At 38.9% G+C, this 22,500-nt stretch overlaps 3 protein-coding genes across 4 annotated transcripts in view; 2 read left to right on the top strand and 1 right to left on the bottom strand.

Annotated features, from left to right (window-relative positions):
• The window catches only part of LOC124018853 (NLR family CARD domain-containing protein 3-like), a 111,947-nt gene extending 99,658 nt beyond the window's left edge, over positions 1-12,289 (top strand). Inside the window, exons 3-7 of the mRNA XM_046334150.1 lie at positions 4,710-4,826; positions 9,327-9,443; positions 9,679-9,763; positions 9,893-10,121; positions 10,494-12,289. Of these exons, the coding sequence (XP_046190106.1) occupies positions 4,710-4,826; positions 9,327-9,443; positions 9,679-9,763; positions 9,893-10,121; positions 10,494-12,289 (2,344 nt within the window). The remainder of the gene's footprint in view (positions 1-4,709; positions 4,827-9,326; positions 9,444-9,678; positions 9,764-9,892; positions 10,122-10,493) is intronic.
• The window catches only part of LOC124018858, a 292,551-nt gene that overhangs the window by 157,099 nt on the left and 112,952 nt on the right, over positions 1-22,500 (bottom strand). The gene's annotated exons all lie outside the window — the stretch shown is intronic.
• LOC124018859 (stonustoxin subunit beta-like) lies at positions 20,298-22,402 on the top strand. Its single transcript, XM_046334169.1, has 3 exons — positions 20,298-20,769; positions 21,122-21,168; positions 21,678-22,402. Exons 2-3 carry the CDS (start codon positions 21,147-21,149, stop codon positions 22,241-22,243), a joined length of 588 nt encoding a protein of 195 aa, XP_046190125.1. The 5' UTR covers positions 20,298-20,769; positions 21,122-21,146; the 3' UTR covers positions 22,244-22,402.

Genomic DNA, 22,500 nt, shown 5'->3' with positions numbered 1-22,500 from the left:
ATTATTATTGTTGCTGTACTGTCTAGAACTACCTTAACAAACAGTGACTTATTATTATTATTATTATTATTATTATTATTATTATTGTTGCTGTACTGTCTATAACTACCTTAACAAACAGTGACTTATTATTATTATTATTATTATTATTATTATTATTGTTGCTGTACTGTCTATAACTACCTTAACAAACAGTGACTTATTATTATTATTATTATTATTGTTGCTGTACTGTCTATAACTACCTTAACAAACAGTGACTTATTATTATTATTATTATTATTGCTGTACTGTCTATAACTACCTTAACAAACAGTGACTTATTATTATTATTATTGTTGCTGTACTGTCTAGAACTACCTTAACAAACAGTGACTTATTATTATAATTATTATTATTATTGTTGCTGTACTGTCTATAACTACCTTAACAAACAGTGACTTATTATTATTATTATTATTGTTGCTGTACTGTCTATAACTCCCTTAACAAACAGTGACTTATTATTATTATTATTATTATTGTTGTTGTACTGTCTATAACTACCTTAACAAACAGTGACTTATTATTATTATTATTATTATTATTGTTGCTGTACTGTCTATAACTACCTTAACAAACAGTGACTTATTATTATAATTATTATTATTATTGTTGCTGTACTGTCTATAACTACCTTAACAAACAGTGACTTATTATTATTATTATTATTATTATTGTTGCTGTACTGTCTATAACTCCCTTAACAAACAGTGACTTATTATTATTATTATTATTATTATTATTGTTGTTGTACTGTCTATAACCTATAACTACCTTAACAAACAGTGACTTATTATTATTACAGACAGTTACCATGGAGATGAAATGTCACAACTACGTTTTCATGTGATTGCAATAAATCTTCTGATTGTTTCTATGTCTGTTAGTAAATGTTTCATGAGAGAAAATTAATATATTATAACAATTAACATTAAATAATTACTGTGTTAACCACAACCAACATTTTGGATCTCTGTTTAGGGGTCAGTGCTCTACAATGAGTCTCTCTGGGGAGAGAGAGGAGCGGGGCCCTGCCTCTAAAATGAGTCTCTCTGGGGAGAGAGAGGAGGGGGGCCCTGCCTCTAAAATGAGTCTCTCTGTGGAGAGACAGGAGCGGGGCCCTGCCTCTAAAATGAGTCTCTCTGGGGAGAGAAAGGAGGGGGGCCCTGCCTCTAAAATTAGTCTCTATGGGGAGAGAGAGGAGGGGGGCCCTGCCTCTAAAATGATTCTCTCTGGGGAACATGACACCAAGGCTAAGAGGTGAGATGACAATTTTTGATAACATTATTAAGAGTTTATTTCCAAAATGTTCACATTTGTTTTTTAATCAGAAATGGTTGCTATGGGTACCATCAATATTACTGTTCTCAGAGTTTTAACTAATAGATTTTAGATGGATATATATATATATATATATATATATATATATATATATATATACTCACTTAGCTATCTTAATTAAGATGAAAGCACTTTCTGTAAATCACTCTGGATAAGAGCATCTGCTAAACCAGGGTTCTCAATCCTTCAAAGGGCCAATTTAGGATTATTATTTAACAACGTGATGTTGTGCTCCAAAGGGAGAACTGGAAATAACATGATGTAGATAACTAAATAATCAGAAGAAAAACGTGTTTATTAGAAAAGAAAGGTTCCTTCCTTGAACCAAAAAGGCTTCTATCACTTCCTTAATATATGGAACCACTAAAAGTTATTATTTTTTCAGTGAAGAAGAACCTCCAGAGTTCTGATCAACGAAAAGTTCATGAATGTTTTGAGGATGTGACTCCAGCCTGTTCAGAAATAAGCCTGAGTTAATCTGCCAAAATGAAGACAAAATGCTCTGCAGACATACATGGTATCACTTGTTATAGATAATTATTATTGTTATAGATAATTAAATGAAGACAAAATGAAAGGAGATGCCTTTAGAACATGCTAACATGTAAAGGAGATGCCTTTAGCTAGATGTAAAGGAGATGCCTTTAGCTAACATGTAAAGGAGATGCCTTTAGCTAACATGTAAAGGAGATGCCTTTAGCTAACATGTAAAGGAGATGCCTTTAGCTAACATGTAAAGGAGATGCCTTTAGCTAACATGTAAAGGAGATGCCTTTAGCTAACATGTAAAGGAGATGCCTTTAGCTAACATGTAAAGGAGATGCCTTTAGCTAACATGTTTTAGCTAACATGTAACATGTAAAGGAGATGCCTTTAGCTAACATGTAAAGGAGATGCCTTTAGCTAACATGTAAAGGAGATGCCTTTAGCTAACATGTAAAGGAGGTCAAAAGTATGTACATGTAGGTATCGTTAAAGTGACTGTGCTTATAAGATAAACAGAGTAGCAGCAGCATAAAAGAGGGGGACACACACAATGTAAATAGGTTGGGTAACCATTGGTTACCTGTTCAGGAGTCTTATGAAAAAGTTATATTTTTTGGGTTCAGCGAAGAAGAACCTCTAGAGTTCTGATCAACGAAAGGTTCATGTTTTGAGGTTTTGACGTGGTGAACCCAGCAGCAGTTTTTTTCCAGCTCACGGGATTCAAACCAGCCACCTTTCAGACACAGCTCCAACTCCTTAGCCACTGGGTGAAAACCTGAGTTAATCTTCAGAAATAAGCCTGAGTTAATCTGCCAAAATGAAGACAAAATGCTCTGCAGACATACATGGTATCACTAGTTATACATCATTATCATACATAACTCATCGCCAAAAGCACAAGACATACTGTTGCATGTAGGTCTATATTATTTATGGGTTGATCACATAGAAATATAAAAACATTATTTTTAATTACTGCAATGCAATTACATGTGGCTCAGGAACCACTGACTCACTGCATGATTCTATAGTATTATCAAGACACCTGCTGTTAACTCTTAACTACTTAGACAGCTCACGAGGTGTCCTAAATATCTGCTGACTAGGTGGGTAGGTAATTTAGGTAATGGGTAGGTAACTAGGTAATTTATACTCATTAGTGTAAAATGTCTTTATTCTCAGCACTTATACGACCAATTTTCTACTCTGAGACACTTTGTGTATATGGTCCCAGATCTCAAAATATTGTTATAAAAAAACTGAATGTTTGATCTCAAAACGTTGTTATAATTTTGTAAAAATGTTTGTTAAACATAATAATAAAAAAATGAATATTACTAATGTAACCCACTGTAAAGACTGGGTTTAGGTTATTGTGTTGCACAGCTCATGTCCGCATTCTGGAACTGTCCGCGTCCCCGTACAGAACTGTCCGCGTCCCCGTACAGAACTGTCCGCGTCCCCGTACAGAACTGTCCGCGTCCCCGTACAGAACTGTCCGCGTCCACGTTCGGTGTGGATATTGTCCGGTTACGCGCAGAGTGGACTGAGGTGATCTTGGGGAATATGACGGAGTTTGTTAGTGTTGAGACACCGAAGTTTATTGTTCAATTTGCTTTTTTCTTTACGGTGAGGGACAGTGTTACCATAGCTACCACTACATCATCACCGGCTTCTCCCTCTCTCATTGACGGATGCTGGCCACCTCTGTCCGGTTCTCCTCTTCACTAGATGGACGGTAACTTTAGTGTTTAACCCCTCTGTGTTCAAGGACCGAACGTTTGAATATTATTTTCAGAGCGCCTCAATAGCAGGTATTGAACCCCAGGTAAATAATCACTAGTCAGAACCTCAACCTCAATATACATTCATTATAAAAAATATATTTAATATCTGATATTGTGAGTAAACAACCTCGAGAGTGCGTCTTCCAGCCCTCCAATAAATTACATCATTCAACCCTCCCGGTTAGTAAATTTACCTCAACATGCCCCCGGAGAAGGCAGAGTAACGACACCAGCCTTTTAGCGGGGCTGACAGACTGACTACAACGCTCGCGACGCCAAATTAATTTCGTCATTTTAAATGACACACTGCTCTCGCGCCATTAACTAACGTCTGAAGTCAGTTATAATATAATAATAATAATATAATATATGCCATTTAGCAGACGCTTTTATCCAAAGCGACTTACAGTCATGTGTGCATACATTCTACGATAACAACATTAGACCATTAGACCATAACAACATTAGACCATTAGACCATAACAACATTAGACCATTAGACCATAACAACATTAGACCATAACAACATTAGACCATTAGACCATAACAGCATTAGACCATAACAACATTAGACCATAACAACATTAGACCATAACAACATTAGACCATAACATTAGACCATAACAACATTAGACCATAACAACATTATACCATAACAACATTAGACCATAACAACATTAGACCATAACAACATTAGACCATTAGATCATAACAACATTAGATCATAACAACATTAGATCATAACAACATTAGACCATTAGACCATAACAACATTAAACCATAACAACATTAGACCATAACAACATTAGACCATTAGACCATAACAACATTAGACCATAACAACATTAGACCATAACAACATTATATTATAACAACATTACATTATATTTGTGACGCAGTTCGCGCTGCATCTCCTCATTGGTTTATAGAAGCAGGTACCCACGCGCCATTAACTAACGTCTGGAAGTCAGTTATATTTGTGAAACTCTTATGTTTCCCCATCTGAGCTCAGAGTAGATGAGAGATGTAATGTTTGTCTCTGTTGTGTTGAAGCCCAATCAAGCAGGAGAGACCAGCCTCCCCTGTTCCCAGCTGTGTGTCCATGAAGAGTGACTGGTCTATGAATCCTCCTCTATACTTTAGAGAGGGAGACTTTTCACCTGAACAAAGGTAAGAAGAACTCATGGGTCCTGGTCAGTGAGTTAAACAACACTGTCTCTAGTCATTTCTCCTCCCATTTTCCCATTTATTGTTGTTGTTTTCATAATCCATAGGCTCATCATTTTGTCCATTTCCTTAGTCCTAAAACAATATTAAGCAAACACAACATTCCCTCCCTGTGTGTGTGTGTGTGTGTGTGTGTGTGTGTGTGTGTGTGTGTGTGTGTGTGTGTGTGTGTGTGTGTGTGTGTGTGTGTGTGTGTGTGTGTGTGTGTGTGTGTGTGTGTGTGTGTGTGTGTGTGTGTGTACCTGGTACCCTGCACATTGACTCAGTACTGGTACTCCTTATAGTGTCATTATTACCTCAACTACCTGGTACCCTGCACATTGACTCAGTACTGGTACTCCTTATATTCTCATTATTTTCCTGGTACCCTGCACATTGACTCAGTACTGGTTCTCCTTATAGTCATTATTTTCCTGGTACCCTGCACATTGACTCAGTACTGGTACTCCTTATATTCTCATTATTTTCCTGGTACCCTGCACATTGACTCAGTACTGGTTCTCCTTATAGTCATTATTTTCCTGGTACCCTGCACATTGACTCAGTACTGGTACTCCTTATATTCATTATTATTTTCCTGGTACCCTGCACATTGACTCAGTACTGGTTCTCCTTATAGTCATTATTTTCCTGGTACCCTGCACATTGACTCAGTACTGGTTCTCCTTATAGTCATTATTTTCCTGGTACCCTGCACATTGACTCAGTACTGGTTCTCCTTATAGTCATTATTTTCCTGGTACCCTGCACATTGACTCAGTACTGGTTCTCCTTATAGTCATTATTTTCCTGGTACCCTGCACATTGACTCAGTACTGGGACTCCTTATAGTCATTATTTTCCTGGTACCCTGCACATTGACTCAGTACTGGTACTCCTTATAGTCTCATTATTACCTCAACTACCTGGTACCCTGCACATTGACTCAGTACTGGTACTCCTTATATTCTCATTATTTTCCTGGTACCCTGCACATTGACTCAGTACTGGTTCTCCTTATAGTCATTATTTTCCTGGTACCCTGCACATTGACTCAGTACTGGTACTCCTTATATTCTCATTATTTTCCTGGTACCCTGCACATTGACTCAGTACTGGTTCTCCTTATAGTCATTATTTTCCTGGTACCCTGCACATTGACTCAGTACTGGTACTCCTTATATTCTCATTATTTTCCTGGTACCCTGCACATTGACTCAGTACTGGTTCTCCTTATAGTCATTATTTTCCTGGTACCCTGCACATTGACTCAGTACTGGTTCTCCTTATAGTCATTATTTTCCTGGTACCCTGCACATTGACTCAGTACTGGTTCTCCTTATAGTCATTATTTTCCTGGTACCCTGCACATTGACTCAGTACTGGTTCTATCCTTATAGTCATTATTTTCCTGGTACCCTGCACATTGACTCAGTACTGGTTCTCCTTATAGTCATTATTTTCCTGGTACCCTGCACATTGACTCAGTACTGGTACTCCTTACAGTCATTATTTTCCTGGTACCCTGCACATTGACTCAGTACTGGTAATCCTTATAGTCATTATTTTCCTGGTACCCTGCACATTGACTCAGTACTGGTACTCCTTATATTCTCATTATTTTCCTGGTACCCTGCACATTGACTCAGTACTGGTACTCCTTATATTCTCATTATTTTCCTGGTACCCTGCACATTGACTCAGTACTGGTACTCCTTATAGTCATTATTTTCCTGGTACCCTGCACATTGACTCAGTACTGGTACTCCTTATAGTCTCATTATTACCTCAACTACCTGGTACCCTGCACATTGACTCAGTACTGGTACTCCTTATAGTCATTATTTTCCTGGTACCCTGCACATTGACTCAGTACTGGTTCTCCTTATAGTCATTATTTTCCTGGTACCCTGCACATTGACTCAGTACTGGTACTCCTTATATTCTCATTATTGTCCTAGTACCCTGCACATTGACTCAGTACTGGTACTCCTTATAGTCATTATTTTCCTGGTACCCTGCACATTGACTCAGTACTGGTACTCCTTATAGTCTCATTATTACCTCAACTACCTGGTACCCTGCACATTGACTCAGTACTGGTACTCCTTATAGTCATTATTTTCCTGGTACCCTGCACATTGACTCAGTACTGGTTCTCCTTATAGTCATTATTTTCCTGGTACCCTGCACATTGACTCAGTACTGGTTCTCCTTATAGTCATTATTTTCCTGGTACCCTGCACATTGACTCAGTACTGGTTCTCCTTATAGTCATTATTTTCCTGGTACCCTGCACATTGACTCAGTACTGGTTCTCCTTATAGTCTCATTATTACCTCAACTACCTGGTACCCTGCACATTGACTCAGTACTGGTACTCCTTATAGTCTCATTATTACCTCAACTACCTGGTACCCTGCACATTGACTCAGTACTGGTACTCCTTATATTCTCATTATTTTCCTGGTACCCTGCACATTGACTCAGTACTGGTACTCCTTATATTCTCATTATTTTCCTGGTACCCTGCACATTGACTCAGTACTGGTACTCCTTATATTCTCATTATTTTCCTGGTACCCTGCACATTGACTCAGTACTGGTACTCCTTATATTCTCATTATTTTCCTGGTACCCTGCACATTGACTCAGTACTGGTACTCCTTATATTCTCATTATTTTCCTGGTACCCTGCACATTGACTCAGTACTGGTACTCCTTATAGTCATTATTTTCCTGGTACCCTGCACATTGACTCAGTACTGGTACTCCTTATAGTCATTATTTTCCTGGTACCCTGCACATTGACTCAGTACTGGTACTCCTTATAGTCATTATTTTCCTGGTACCCTGCACATTGACTCAGTACTGGTACTCCTTATATTCTCATTATTTTCCTGGTACCCTGCACATTGACTCAGTACTGGTACTCCTTATAGTCATTATTTTCCTGGTACCCCTACCCCAGGCCCTGGATAAAAACATATTCTGATTTCAAAACTAAATGTTTAAATACAGATCTTATATTACTGTATTTAATAATGTTTAAAAAAATGTTGTATATTGATGTCAAATGTATCATTTGTACAGTTCTTTATGAAACTCTGTAAAACCTAGCAGTTCTACTGATTTCACTGAGAGTGAGGCAGATATATATTATTACTGTGTAAAACCTAGCAGTTCTACTGATTTCACTGAGAGTGAGGCAGATATATGTTATTACTGTGTAAAACCTAGCAGTACTACTGATTTCTCTGAGAGTGAGGCAGATATATATTATTACTGTGTAAAACCTAGCAGTACTACTGATTTCTCTGAGAGTGAGGCAGATATATATTATTACTGTGTAAAACCTAGCAGTACTACTGATTTCTCTGAGAGTGAGGCAGATATATGTTATTACTGTGTAAAACCTAGCAGTACTACTGATTTCTCTGAGAGTGAGGCAGATATATAATATTACTGTATAAAACCTAGCAGAACTACTGATTTCTCTGAGAGTGAGGCAGATAAATATTATTACTGTGTAAAACCTATTTCACTGAGAGTGAGGCAGATAAATATTATTACTGTATACAACCTAGCAGTACTACTGATTTCACTGAGAGTGAGGCAGATATATATTAGTACTGTTTAAAACCTAGCAGTACTACTGATTTCTCTGAGAGTGAGGCAGATATATATTAGTACTGTTTAAAACCTAGCAGTACTACTGATTTCTCTGAGAGTGAGGCAGATATATAATATTACTGTATAAAACCTAGCAGAACTACTGATTTCTCTGAGAGTGAGGCAGATAAATATTATTACTGTGTAAAACCTATTTCACTGAGAGTGAGGCAGATATATATTATTACTGTATAAAACCTAGCAGTACTACTGATTTCTCTGAGAGTGAGGCAGATATATATTATTACTGTGTAAAACCTAGCAGTACTACTGATTTCTCTGAGAGTGAGGCAGATAAATATTATTACTGTGTAAAACCTAGCAGTACTACTGATTTCACTGAGAGTGAGGCAGATATATATTAGTACTGTATAAAACCTAGCAGTACTACTGATTTCTCTGAGAGTGAGGCAGATATATATTAGTACTGTATAAAACCTAGCAGTACTACTGATTTCTCTGACAGTGGAGCAGATATATATTAGTACTGTGTAAAACCTAGCAGTACTACTGATTTCTCTGACAGTGGAGCAGATATATATTAGTACTGTGTAAAACCTAGCAGTACTACTGATTTCTCTGAGAGTGTAAACCTATATATTAGTACTGTGTAAAATACATTTCTTTCATAATTTCTTCACACAACAAAAGCTAAGTTATGAACATTTCTGAAAATATATGTATGGCTTTTTGGAATCATGTTTCCCCATCTGATAATCTGTTGTGTTGAAGCTCAATCATCTGAGCTCAGAGTAGATGAGAGATGTAATGTTTGTCTCTGTTGTGTTGAAGACCAATCCAGCAGGAGAGACCAGCCTCCCCTGTTCCCAGCTGTGTGTCCATGAAGAGTGACCAGTCTATGGGTCAACCTATATCCTTTAGAGAGGGAGACGTATCTACTGAACAAAGGTAAGAAGAACTCATGGGTCCTGGTCAGTGAGTTAAACAACACTGTCTCTAGTCATTTCTCCTCCCATTTTCCCATTTTCGTAGTCGTAAAACAATATTAAACAAACACAACATTCTCTCCGTGTGTGTGTGTGCGTGTTTGTGTGTGTGTGTGTGCGCGCGCGTGCGTGTATGTGTGTGTGTGTGTACGTGTACTTCCTGGATGAGGAGATGTAATCTCATGTTTTGTCCACAGAAACCAACAGGAGAGATCAGAGTCAGAGATTCTCAGTGGTCAGTCTTCCCAGAGTCATCAAACAGACCTGGCCTCCATATTCAGTGTATGTGGTCCTGTTATGTACATTTGTTTTTGTTTACCTCAAGTAAAGTTGATCTGTCAATCATTCATTAATGTGTTGATGAGAAAGCATTTTGTCTCTTGCTTAACTTATTTACTTTATTTATTTCAGTTGCTTGAAGAGAAAATTATGACATTTGTGAAGAACGAGCTGAAGATGTTCAAGAGGATTCTTAGTCCAGAACTCCCAGAAGGCTTTGAGAGTCAGAAGCAGGATAAGGAAGTGGTGGACGCTGAAGATGAGAAGCAGGAGAGCAGTGCCAGAGAGGGGGCTCTGAAGATCACACTGCACATCCTGAGGAAAATGAACCAGAAGGAGCTTGCTGACACACTGGAGAAAAGTAAGATCTGTCTGCCTCATGTTGAATGCTGTTTTATAACATTTAAAAGCTGTAGCTAAAGTACAGCTAAAGTAGCTGTGTAATTCAATGATATTGTAGCAGCCTTAACACAACACCTAGTGACCTCATCAAGTAGCAGCAGGGATGTGTTGTGGTGATTCATTTAGAGAGAGAGAGAACATTAATAATACCATCAATAACACCAATAATAATATAATCAGTCACACCAGTCTGTAACGCATTATGAAAACATTTACACATTTATACAGTCAGTTTAGAGAATACATTATTATAATTTACAACTTTATAACAGTCCTACAATACTGTAGGCATTAAAACAGACATAATATTAATATTCTGTGTTATTTCTAGATTCAGATGAGCTTGCTGTGATTTGCCAACTCAAATCTAATCTAAAGAAGAAGTTTCAATGTGTATTTGAGGGGATCGCTAAACAAGGAAACCCAACACTTCTCAATAAGATCTACACAGAGCTCTACATCACAGAGGGTGGAACAGGGGAGGTCAATAATGAACATGAGCTGAGACAGATTGAGACAACAACCAGGAAACAAGCAAGACCAGAAACTGCAATCAAATGTAACGACATCTTCAAACCCTTAACTGGACAAGACAAACCTATCAGAACTGTGCTGACAAAGGGAGTCGCTGGCATTGGAAAAACAGTCTCTGTGCAGAAGTTCATTCTGGACTGGGCTGAAGGAAAAGCAAATCAGGATGTCCAATTTGTATTTTCATTCCCTTTCCGGGAGCTGAATTTGATGAAAGGGGACAAACACACTTTCATTGAACTTCTCAATCACTTCTCAATGGAAACCAAACAATCAGGAATCTCCATCTACAACAAGTACAAAGTTCTGTTCATCTTTGATGGTCTGGATGAGTGCCGACTGCCCCTAGACTTCCAGAAGAACAAGATCTGTTGGGACGTCACAGAGTCAACCTCAGTGGATGTTCTGCTGACAAATCTCATCAAGGGAAATCTGCTTCCCTCTGCTCTCCTCTGGATAACTACCCGACCTGCAGCAGCCAATAAGATCCCTTCAGGGTGTGTTGACCAGGTGACAGAGGTACGAGGGTTCAATGACCCACAGAAGGAGGAGTACTTCAGGAAGAGATTCAGTGATGAGGACCTGGCCAGCAGAATCATCTCACACATAAAGACATCAAGGAGCCTCCACATCATGTGCCACATTCCAGTCTTCTGTTGGATTTCTGCAACAGTCCTTGAACACATGCTGAAACACAAGAGAGAAGAGATGCCCAAGACTCTGACTGAGATGTACACACACCTTGTGGTGTTTCATACCAAACAGAAGAATGAAAAGTATCTTGGGAAAGAAGAGACAGGTCCACACTGGAATAAAGAGAGCATTCTGTCACTGGGAAAACTGGCTTTTCAACAGCTTGTGAATGGCAATCTGATTTTCTATGAAGAAGAACTGAAAGAGGCTGGCATTGATGTCAATGAAGCCTCAGTGTATTCAGGATTGTGCACACAGATCTTTAAAGAGGAATGTGGGCTGTACCAGGACAAGGTGTACTGCTTTGTTCATCTGAGCATTCAGGAGTTTCTGGCTGCTGTATATGTGTTCCTCTCATTCATCAACAACAATGAGAATCTGATGGACAAACCTCAGTCAAAGGCCAGGAACTTTTGTGCACTGTTATATGACAAGCCTAAAGTTACTGTCTACAAGAGTGCTGTGGATAAAGCCTTAGAAAGTGAGATAGGAAACCTGGACCTTTTCCTCCGCTTCCTTCTGGGCCTCTCACTGGAGTCCAATCAGAAGCACTTACGAGGTCTACTGACAAAGACAAGAAGCATCTCAAAGACCCATGAAAAAACAGTCAATTACATCAAGGAGAAGATCAGGGAGAATCCCTCTCCAGAGAGGTGCATCAATCTGTTCCACTGTCTGAATGAACTGAAGGACCATTCTCTAGTGGAGGAGATCCAAAGCTACCTGAGATCAGGAAGTCTCTCAAAACCCAACCTGTCACCTGCACAGTGGTCAGCTCTGGTCTTTGTGTTGCTGACTTCAGAAAAGGAGCTGGATGTGTTTGACCTGAAGAAATACTCCAGATCAGAGGAAGGTCTTCTGAGGCTGCTGCCAGTGGTCAAAGCCTCCACAGTTGCTCTGTGAGTAAAAATGACAAATAATCATCAGGAAGAAATATTCATTCTCAAGGAAAATATGTAAATATTTTACATTTAAGTTTTAGCAGAGAGCGAAAATATGTATTCACCTTATGACATCCAGTGGAACAGTCACTACAATAGTGCATCTAAATCTTAAAGGGGGGTGAGAATTACTTATCCTAACTTAGCCTATTATAAGTGTATAATATATATTATATTGAACAACATTGAATCAACACATTGATGTTCCATTAGTAAAACCATTCAATTCTAGGAGACAGAAGATGAATCTAAATGTTGTTTGAGAGAATAAACCAAATGCATCTGCATATTGTCCTTCTTCAATACTTTTGTTTATGTGTATTTGTGAAGTCAATATGATCTCTTTGTCAGGCTGTCAGGCTGTGGAGTCACAGAGGAAGGCTGTGCTTCTCTGGTCTCAGCTCTGAGTCAAACCCCTCACACCTGAGAGCTGGATCTGAGTAACAATGACCTGAAGGATTCAGGAGTGAAGCTGCTCTCTGCTGGACTGGGGAATCCCCACTGTAAACTGGAGACTCTGAGGTCAGTATTCCTGTAGTTGGTCAACAAGTGATAACTGTTCACCAGATCCACATGTGTTTTCCAGGCAAACATAGTCCACACCATATGTGTTTGGACAGTGAAGCTTACAGTTTTACATTTCCAGCATTTTGGATTTGAGATTGAATGTTTCATATTAGGTGACAGTACAGAATGTCACCTTTATTTGAGGGTAATGGTGCTAATGGGGTAATGTTGACAATGGGGTAATGATGAAAATGGGGCAATGTTGATAATGGGGTAATGGTGATACTGGGGTAATGATGAAAATGGGGCAATGTCGATCATGGGGTAATGTTGATAATGGGGTAATGTTGAAAATGGGGTAATGGTGATACTGGGGTAATGGTTAGTATGTTTCGCTTTGACCACTGTATCCCTTGTCGTGGAAAGGAACACTTGAAGTGAATCTTACATTTATCATTGTTTATTGTCAGCAGGCTTTTGAGGTTCCAACCAACTCAATGCACCATGGTCAATCAGGAGCTCTCCCTGGGCAGTCCCAGCAGTTGTCTTATATATACAGCTATATGGGGCGACAGGGTAGCCTAGTGGTTAGATCGTTGGTCTTGTAACCGGAAGGTTGCAAGTTTAAACCCCTGAGCTGACAAGGTACAAATCTGTCGTTCTGCCCCTGAACAGGTAGTTAACCCTCTGTTCCTAGGCCGTCATTGAAAATAAGAATTTGTTTGACTTGCCTAGTTAAATAAAGGTAAAAATACACAGGGGCAGAACAACAGATGTGTACATTGTCAGCTCGGGGGTTTGAACCTGCAACCTTTCAGTTACTAGTCTAACACTTTAATCCACTAGCCTACCCTACCGCTCCTGTTTACTCTGGCATTATCAGAATGACTTTAATAGTGTTTATAAACAAGTTACCTACTCATCATCCACCATTCTGTTACTTTTGGACAAAACACAACCAAATCAAGCTTGATGTAGTCATTGTGTGTTAATATGGGAAAAATAGCATGGTTTTGAATACTTCAATGCTTAAATAAATAATAACACTATAAGTGAATTGTTTCTATTGACAAGCAATATTTTGATAATTTGTTATTCATATGTAGTTTATAATAATGATACATTAATTTATGAATAGATATGACAGGATTTAGGACACTGATGTATCTGAATATTTAGAAAAATATACAGTCACTATTTTCACTACCAAATAATATCAGTGTGATTTTAATATGATTTGACTCTTTGCAGGCTGTCAGGCTGTCTAGTCACAGAGGAAGGCTGTGCTTCTCTGGTCTCAGCTCTGAGGTCAAACCCCTCACACCTGAGAGAGCTGGACCTGAGTAACAATGACCTGAAGGATTCAGGAGTGAAGCTGCTCTCTGCTGTACTGGGGAATCCCCACTGTAAACTGGAGACTCTGAGGTCAGTATTCCTGTAGTTGGTCAACAAGTGATAACTGTTCACCAGATCCACATGTGTTTACCAGACACACATAGTCCACACCATATGTGTTTGGACAGTGAAGCTTACAGTTTTAAATGTGGTGTTTTGCTCCAGCATTTTGGATTTGAGATATAATGTTTCATATTAGGTGACAGTTCAGAATGTCACCTTGTATTTGAGGTTAATGGTGAGAGGTTAGTATGTTTTGTTGTAGCCTCTGTTATTGGTAATGGTGAGAGGTTAGCATGTTTTGTTGTAGCCTCTGTTATTGGTAATGGTGAGAGGTTAGCATGTTTTGTTGTAGCCTCTGTTATTGGTAATGGTGAGAGGTTAGCATGTTTTGTTGTAGCCTGTTATTGGTAATGGTGAGAGGTTAGCATGTTTTGTTGTAGCCTCTGTTATTGGTAATGGTGAGAGGTTAGCATGTTTTGTTGTAGCCTCTGTTATTGGTAATGGTGAGAGGTTAGCATGTTTTGTTGTAGCCTCTGTTATTGGTAATGGTGAGAGGTTAGCATGTTTTGTTGTAGCCTCTGTTATTGGTAATGGTGAGAGGTTAGCATGTTTTGTTGTAGTCTCTGTTATTGGTAATGGAAGGAGGTTAGCATGTTTTGTTGTAGCCTCTGTTATTGGTAATGGTGAGAGGTTAGCATGTTTTGTTGTAGCCTCTGTTATTGGTAATGGTGAGAGGTTAGCATGTTTTGTTGTAGCCTCTGTTATTGGTAATGGTGAGAGGTTAGCATGTTTTGTTGTAGCCTCTGTTATTGGTAATGGTGAGAGGTTAGCATGTTTTGTTGTAGCCTGTTATTGGTAATGGTGAGAGGTTAGCATGTTTTGTTGTAGCCTCTGTTATTGGTAATGGTGAGAGGTTAGCATGTTTTGTTGTAGCCTGTTATTGGTAATGGTGAGAGGTTAGCATGTTTTGTTGTAGCCTCTGTTATTGGTAATGGTGAGAGGTTAGCATGTTTTGTTGTAGCCTCTGTTATTGGTAATGGTGAGAGGTTAGCATGTTTTGTTGTAGCCTCTGTTATTGGTAATGGTGAGAGGTTAGCATGTTTTGTTGTAGCCTCTGTTATTGGTAATGGTGAGAGGTTAGCATGTTTTGTTGTAGCCTCTGTTATTGGTAATGGTGAGAGGTTAGCATGTTTTGTTGTAGTCTCTGTTATTGGTAATGGAAGGAGGTTAGCATGTTTTGTTGTAGCCTCTGTTATTGGTAATGGTGAGAGGTTAGCATGTTTTGTTGTAGCCTCTGTTATTGGTAATGGTGAGAGGTTAGCATGTTTTGTTGTAGCCTCTGTTATTGGTAATGGTGAGAGGTTAGCATGTTTTGTTGTAGCCTCTATTGGTAATGGTGAGAGGTTAGCATGTTTTGTTGTAGTCTCTGTTATTGGTAATGGTGAGAGGTTAGCATGTTTTGTTGTAGCCTCTTTACCTTACTCACTCAATATTGATAATGATTAATTGATGATCTTTCACAATCTTGGCATCATCAGGATTACTTTAGTTTAGAAACATGTTATCTACTTTGAAAGAAACTGACTCCAGTCATATTTCAGTTATTATTAGAACAACCAAAACAAACTGCAAATGCAACCAGGAAGTTTATGATTAAACACTAAACCTTTGACTACTTTAATACACTATAAGTGAATTGGTCAGAATACTTGGTCAGAATTCTCCAAATGGGGGGACTAGATACATAAAGTGGTGTTATTAATAAACGTGATGTAGATATGTATGAAAATACCCTCAAATAAAAGGTGACATTATATACTGTCACCTCATATGAAACATTTGATCTGAAATATAGAGTATAGAGCCACATTTAACATGTTAACTTCACTGTCTAAATAGATATGGTGTGGACTGTATACTAAATACAATCTAAATATGATTCCTCACTGTCTAAATAGATATGGTGTGGACTGTATACTCAATACAATCTAAATCTGATACCTCACTGTCTAAATAGATATGGTGTGGACTGTATACTCAATACAATCTAAACCTGATACCTCACTGTCTGTCTTAATTTCTAATAATGAAACATAAATGTTTTAATAGATATGGCAGGTTTCAGGACACTGATGTATCTGAATATGTTGAAAAATATACTGCCACCATTTTCACCACCAAATAATATCAGTGTGATTTTAATATGATTTGACTCTTTGCAGGCTGTCAGGCTGTCTAGTCACAGAGGAAGGCTGTGCTTCTCTGCTCTCAGCTCTGAGGTCAAACCCCTCACACCTGAGAGAGCTGGACCTGAGTAACAATGACCTGAAGGATTCAGGAGTGAAGCTGCTCTCTCTGCTGGACTGGGGAATCCCCACTGTAAACTGGAGACTCTGAGGTCAGTATTCCTGTAGTTGGTCAACAAGTGATAACTGTTCACCAGATCCACATGTGTTTACCAGACACACATAGTCCACACCATATGTGTTTGGACAGTGAAGCTTACAGTTTTAAATGTGGTGCTTTGCTCCAGCATTTTGGATTTGAGATATAATGTTTCATATTAGGAGACACAGAATGCCACCTCTTATTTGAGGGTGTTCATACATACAAATATGTTTTACCATTCAGAAATTAAAGCACGTATCTAGTTCTCCCATTTGAAAAAGTCGTAATAATTTGGACATCTTCAAGTATTAAAGTTTAAGAAGTCATTAGTTTTGGTCCCATATTGAATAAGAAATAGAAGATGTTTCTGAACACTTCTACAGTCATGGTTATGATTATGAATAATGATGAATGAATCGTGATGAATGAGAATGTGAGAGGTACATACCCCCTGTCGTGTTACTAACTGAAGACTTTTTGTTTTTTATCAAAGATTCTCTGTAACTAATCAGGCTAATGTATTAACTAGGAAGATGAGCACCAATGAAAATATTCAGATTACAAAGTTAGAATTTTCCTAATAAAACTTTTCAGATATTTTAATATCTTATCAATTAGTCTTATTAATTCATAAATTATTTATTTTACGTTAGTCTCATTCCAAACGTTGTAAATTGTTGGTTATCTGCACAAACCCAGTCTTCACTATGAGTCATTCATACATCAATTGTCTTAAAATAATTTATTTACTAACTAAGTAATTCACAGAAATGTATAACAAACAGTAGATAGTTACAAGGAAATTATAGTGCATTTTCCCTAGTGGGATAAACCGGCATCGCGGTTTGGTGTACAAAGGGGAAGTGGGGGTCGACTGAGATGAGACAACACACAGTTGATAATTATAACAATTGAAATGGTAATCCTTTGCACATGAACGCTCACTCATTCGGGAACAATTGCAATCAATATATATATTTACGCTCAGTGTGTCATCAGGGTCTCTGTTGAAAAGTTTGTTTCTTTCCGGAGAGTGTCTGTCCTCTCTCTCTCTCTCTGTTGTGGTTAGAATGGATAGTTCAGAGTGACATTCATTCATGTCCTTATGGATAGATGTTTTGGTGGTTGTCTTCACGTTCAATGATAACAAATTCCTAGCTGCAGACTAGTAATTAATATCAAAGACTTGTTCTTATTATGTCGGTATCAATAGTCTAAGAGTTTAACCACGTGGGATGGTTAAAAGATTCAGCAGCCTGGTCTCAAACCTTGGCCCTCTCGTTATCGAGGTAAGCTGGCCTGCAACCTTTGTCCTCTCGTAATGGAGAGAAACATGGTCTGTTGAGAAATTCTCAAAGTTGGGGTTTTATTCTGGAGTTGCAGAAAAGGGCCTGTCCCAGGATGCCAGACCCTAACTGGGCTCATGGGCGGTCCTCTGATTTAGTTAACCTCTCTAGGATAGGGGGACGCCAGCATCCCACTTGTCCAAAAGCTAGGGAAAATGCAGCGCAGCAAATTTATATAAAATTATATAACATCAAACTTTCATTAAATCACACATGTATGATACTAAATTAAAGCTACACTCATTGTGAATCCAGCCAACATGTCCGATTTTAAAAAGGCTTTTATTGTGAAAGCATAAGAAGCTATTATATGATGATAGCACCAGCAGTAAACAAAGGGTTTAGCATATTTCAACCCTGCAGGCGCTACACAAAAGCATGTTTTGTTGTAGCCTCTGTTATTGGTAATGGTGAGAGGTTAGCATGTTTTGTTGTAGTCTCTGTTATTGGTAATGGTGAGAGGTTAGCATGTTTTGTTGTAGTCTCTGTTATTGGTAATGGTGAGAGGTTAGCATGTTTTGTTGTAGCCTCTGTTATTGGTAATGGTGAGAGGTTAGCATGTTTTGTTGTAGCCTCTGTTATTGGTAATGGTGAGAGGTTAGCATGTTTTGTTGTAGCCTCTGTTATTGGTAATGGTGAGAGGTTAGCATATTTTGTTGTAGCCTCTGTTATTGGTAATGGTGAGAGGTTAGCATGTTTTGTTGTAGCCTCTTTTATTGGTAATGGTGAGAGGTTAGCATGTTTTGTTGTAGCCTCTGTTATTGGTAATGGTGAGAGGTTAGCATGTTTTGTTGTAGCCTCTTTTATTGGTAATGGTGAGAGGTTAGCATGTTTTGTTGTAGTCTCTGTTATTGGTAATGGTGAGAGGTTAGCATGTTTTGTTGTAGTCTCTGTAACTTCCTCACAATTTTTCATGATTGATACATGATTTTTCTTGTTCAAGGCATCGTGAGGAATAATTAAGTTGCTTAGAAACTTGTTATCTAGTCACTTAGACATAAGATTAAGCCAGTCACCATCCACCATTCAGTTTTTATTGGCTAAAACACAACCAAAACAAACTGCAAATGCAACCAACGAGTGGGACTTGATACTAAACTTTTGACAACTTTAATACACTGTATGTTAATTGGTTAGAATACTTCTGACTTCTTCAAATAGGGGAACTAGATACATAAAGTGCTTTCAATTTGAAACTTGAAACAGGTATTTATTAAAAAATCCTCAAATGAAAGGTGACATTATACACTGTCACCTCAAATGAAACATTTCATCTCTATTTCAAAATGCTGGAATATAGAGCCACATTTAAAATGGTGGCTTCACTGCCAAAATAGATATATAGATATGGACTGTATTCTTAATACGATCTAAATCTGATACCTCACTGTCTGTCTTCTGACTGATACTGCTTTTTAAACTGGTCTGGTCAGTCTACTATAATATTTGTACTATACATGATTCTATCTGCAGGCAATACTTTGATAATTTGTCATTTCTAATAATGAAACATTAAAAACCTCTTACGGATTATGCGCATTTTCGCAGCTTTTTGTTAAAAATCGCGCAATATTTCAGCGTCCTGCTACTCATGCCAGGAATATAGTATATGCATATGATAAGTGTGTGTGTATAGAAAACACCCTGAAGTCTCTAAAACTGGTTAAATCGTGTCTGTGGCTAGAACATAACGTGTTTAGGAGTCAAAATCCTTCGAAAACTGTTCACCAAAAACACAAAAATAATATCTCTCCGTCAGTCAATGTATTGTCTAAGGCTGAAGAAAATACATGGCAATCCCCTGTAAACGCCTACAGCTTCCACACAATGTCACCAGTGCTGGCATTTAGGGGCGGCTTTATCCTTGGTTTGGTGACGTATAAGCTCTTCCTTTCTTTGGGCTCACAACAGGATGTTATGAATGTGAAAACATGGACGATGATTTCAAGACTTGCTGCTATCGAATACAGATCGCCCCGTGATCAATTTAATAGATTATTAACGTTTATTAATACCTAAAGTTGGTTTAGAAAAGTAATTTGAAGTGATTTGTAAAAGTATATAGGCAACTTTTTCTGGTAGATGGCCATTTTTCTGGATCAGACCGGTCTTCAGCAAATCACATTTTGGGTATACAATGACGGATTTAATCGGGAAAAAGACCCCATTGTTTATGTGACATCTAGGAGTGCCAAGAAAGAAGCTTGTCAAAGGTAATGAATGTTTTATATTTTATTTCTGCGTTTTGGGTAGCGCCGGCTACCGCAAAATCTGTTGTTTTGTTGACGGTCTGGTATTCCTGGGGATGCATGCTATCAGATAATAGCTTCTCATGCTTTCGCCGAAAAGCATTTTACAAATCTGACTTGGTGGCTAGATTCACAACGAGTGTAGCTTTAATTCAATACCTCGTATGTGTGTTTTAATGAAAGTTTGAGTTTTATCGAAAACTTTCGGTGGCGCTCTAAAATATCCGCTGATTTGATCCCGCCACAGGGACCTCCTCCCTAACAAATATGACAGGTTTCATAACACTGATATATCTGAATACGCTGAAAAAAATATACTGCCACTATTTTCACCACCAAAGAATAGCAGTGTGGCTTTAAAATGATTTGACTCTTTGCAGGCTGTCAGGCTGTCTAGTCACAGAGGAAGGCTGTGCTTCTCTGGTCTCAGCTCTGAGGTCAAACCCCTCACACCTGAGAGAGCTGGATCTGAGCTACAATCACCCAGGAGACTCAGGAGTCAGACTGCTCTCTGCTGGACTGGAGGATCCACACTGCAGACTGGAGAAACTCAAGTATGTAGAGGGTTTATGTCAATGTTCATATCAGACATGTTGGACTTATCAGGCTAGCTAAGACAAACATTCTTACCACCACTTGGACAAGTTATATGCTGAATGTGTGTGTGTGTGTGTGTGTGTGTGTGTGTGTGTGTGTGTGTGTGTGTGTGTGTGTGTGTGTGTGTGTGTGTGTGTGTGTGTGTGTGTGTGTGTGTGTGTGTGTGTGTGTGTGTGTGTGTGTGTGTGTGTGTGTGTGTGTGTGTGTGTGTGTGTGTGTGCGTGCGTGCGTGCGTGTGTGTGTGTGTGTGTGTGAGAGAGTTCAGGTGTATCCCTCAATGACTGTCTGTTCTTCTGCTTACCGCTACAGTGTGGAACATGGTGGAGAGAACAGAATGAAACCTGGGCTTAGAAAATGTGAGTGTTGACTGCTGTGAAGAATATGACTAAGAATAAGTCTTAATTCAAGTCGAAGTCAAAGATCACCATCATTACTTACTTGGTCATATTAAATATCAGCTGTAGTTCTACAGAAACAGAAATCAGGGACACCAACGTTTACAAAGAGTTGCTTTGACAGTGTGTGTGTGTGTGTGTGTGTGTGTGTGTGTGTGTGTGTGTGTGTGTGTGTGTGTGTGTGTGTGTGTGTGTGTGTGTGTGTGTGTGTGTGTGTGTGTGTGTGTGTGTGTGTGTGTGTGTGTGTGTGTGTGTGTGTGTGTGTGTGGTGTGTGGCGTGTTCGTGTTTTGTTAGAAATGTGTGTGTGTGTGTTAGAGTTACATAAGAAATGTGTGTTTGCGTGGTGTGTGTGTGTAATTATTGGGAATAAGTCTGCTATGTTACCATACAGTTTAACATATGATCATTCAAGAAGTCTCACGTCAACTTGATGAGGATTTCTAATATTGTGTCTGGTTTCATCCATCAGATGTCTGTGATCTCACACTGGACCTAAACACAATAAACAGACTCCTCTCTCTGTCTGAGGAGAACAGAAAGGTGACACGGAGGAGAGAGGAGCAGCCGTATCCTGATCACCCAGAGAGATTTGAGGACTGGGAACAGGTGCTGTGTAGAGAGGGTCTGACTGGGCGTTGTTACTGGGAGGCAGAGTGGAGTGGGAGAGGGGCTAGAATAGGAGTGACATATAAAGGAATCAGCAGGAGAGGAAGAGCAGGGGGTAAGGACTGTCTTATTGGATACAATGACAAGTCCTGGAGTCTGACCTGCTATGACAACAATTACACTGCCTGGCACAATAGTAATCCCACTACCATAGACGTCCCCTCCTCCAGCCCCCACAGAGTAGGAGTGTATCTGGACTGGCCAGCCGGCACTCTGTCCTTCTATAGAGCCTCCTCTGACACACTGACCCACCTGTACACATTCACCTCCACATTCACTGAGCCCCTCTACCCAGCGTTTAGGGTTTGGGATAATGACTCCTCCTCAGTGTCCCTGTGTCAGTTGGTTCCTGTGTCAAACACAACATGATGTTTCACTCTAGTCATGGGTTTTATGTTTGATCAGAATATGACCCTTAAATACATAGAGTAACAAACACCAATTTGGGTTCATTCCTTTAAATAGTAACTCTGTGTCTGTCTCTTTCTGTGATCCTGAGAGAATGGTTCAGACGCACCACACACACACTTGACACACACACACACACACACACACACACACACACACACACACACACACACACACACACACACACACACACACACACACACACACACACACACACA

The sequence above is a fragment of the Oncorhynchus gorbuscha genome, unplaced genomic scaffold (genome assembly GCF_021184085.1).
Source record: "Oncorhynchus gorbuscha isolate QuinsamMale2020 ecotype Even-year unplaced genomic scaffold, OgorEven_v1.0 Un_scaffold_584, whole genome shotgun sequence".
Lineage (NCBI taxonomy): Eukaryota > Metazoa > Chordata > Actinopteri > Salmoniformes > Salmonidae > Oncorhynchus > Oncorhynchus gorbuscha.
The sequence above is the reverse complement of the archived record's forward strand: the minus strand, read 5'-3'. Positions and strand labels throughout refer to the sequence as shown.

Coding starts and splice junctions, on each gene's coding strand:
- LOC124018859 (XM_046334169.1), top strand. CDS start 21,147: ATGAAACCTGGGCTTAGAAAAT. Junction 21,169..21,677: donor GAAACCTGGGCTTAGAAAAT/GTGAGTGTTGAC, acceptor TTCATCCATCAG/ATGTCTGTGATCTCACACTG.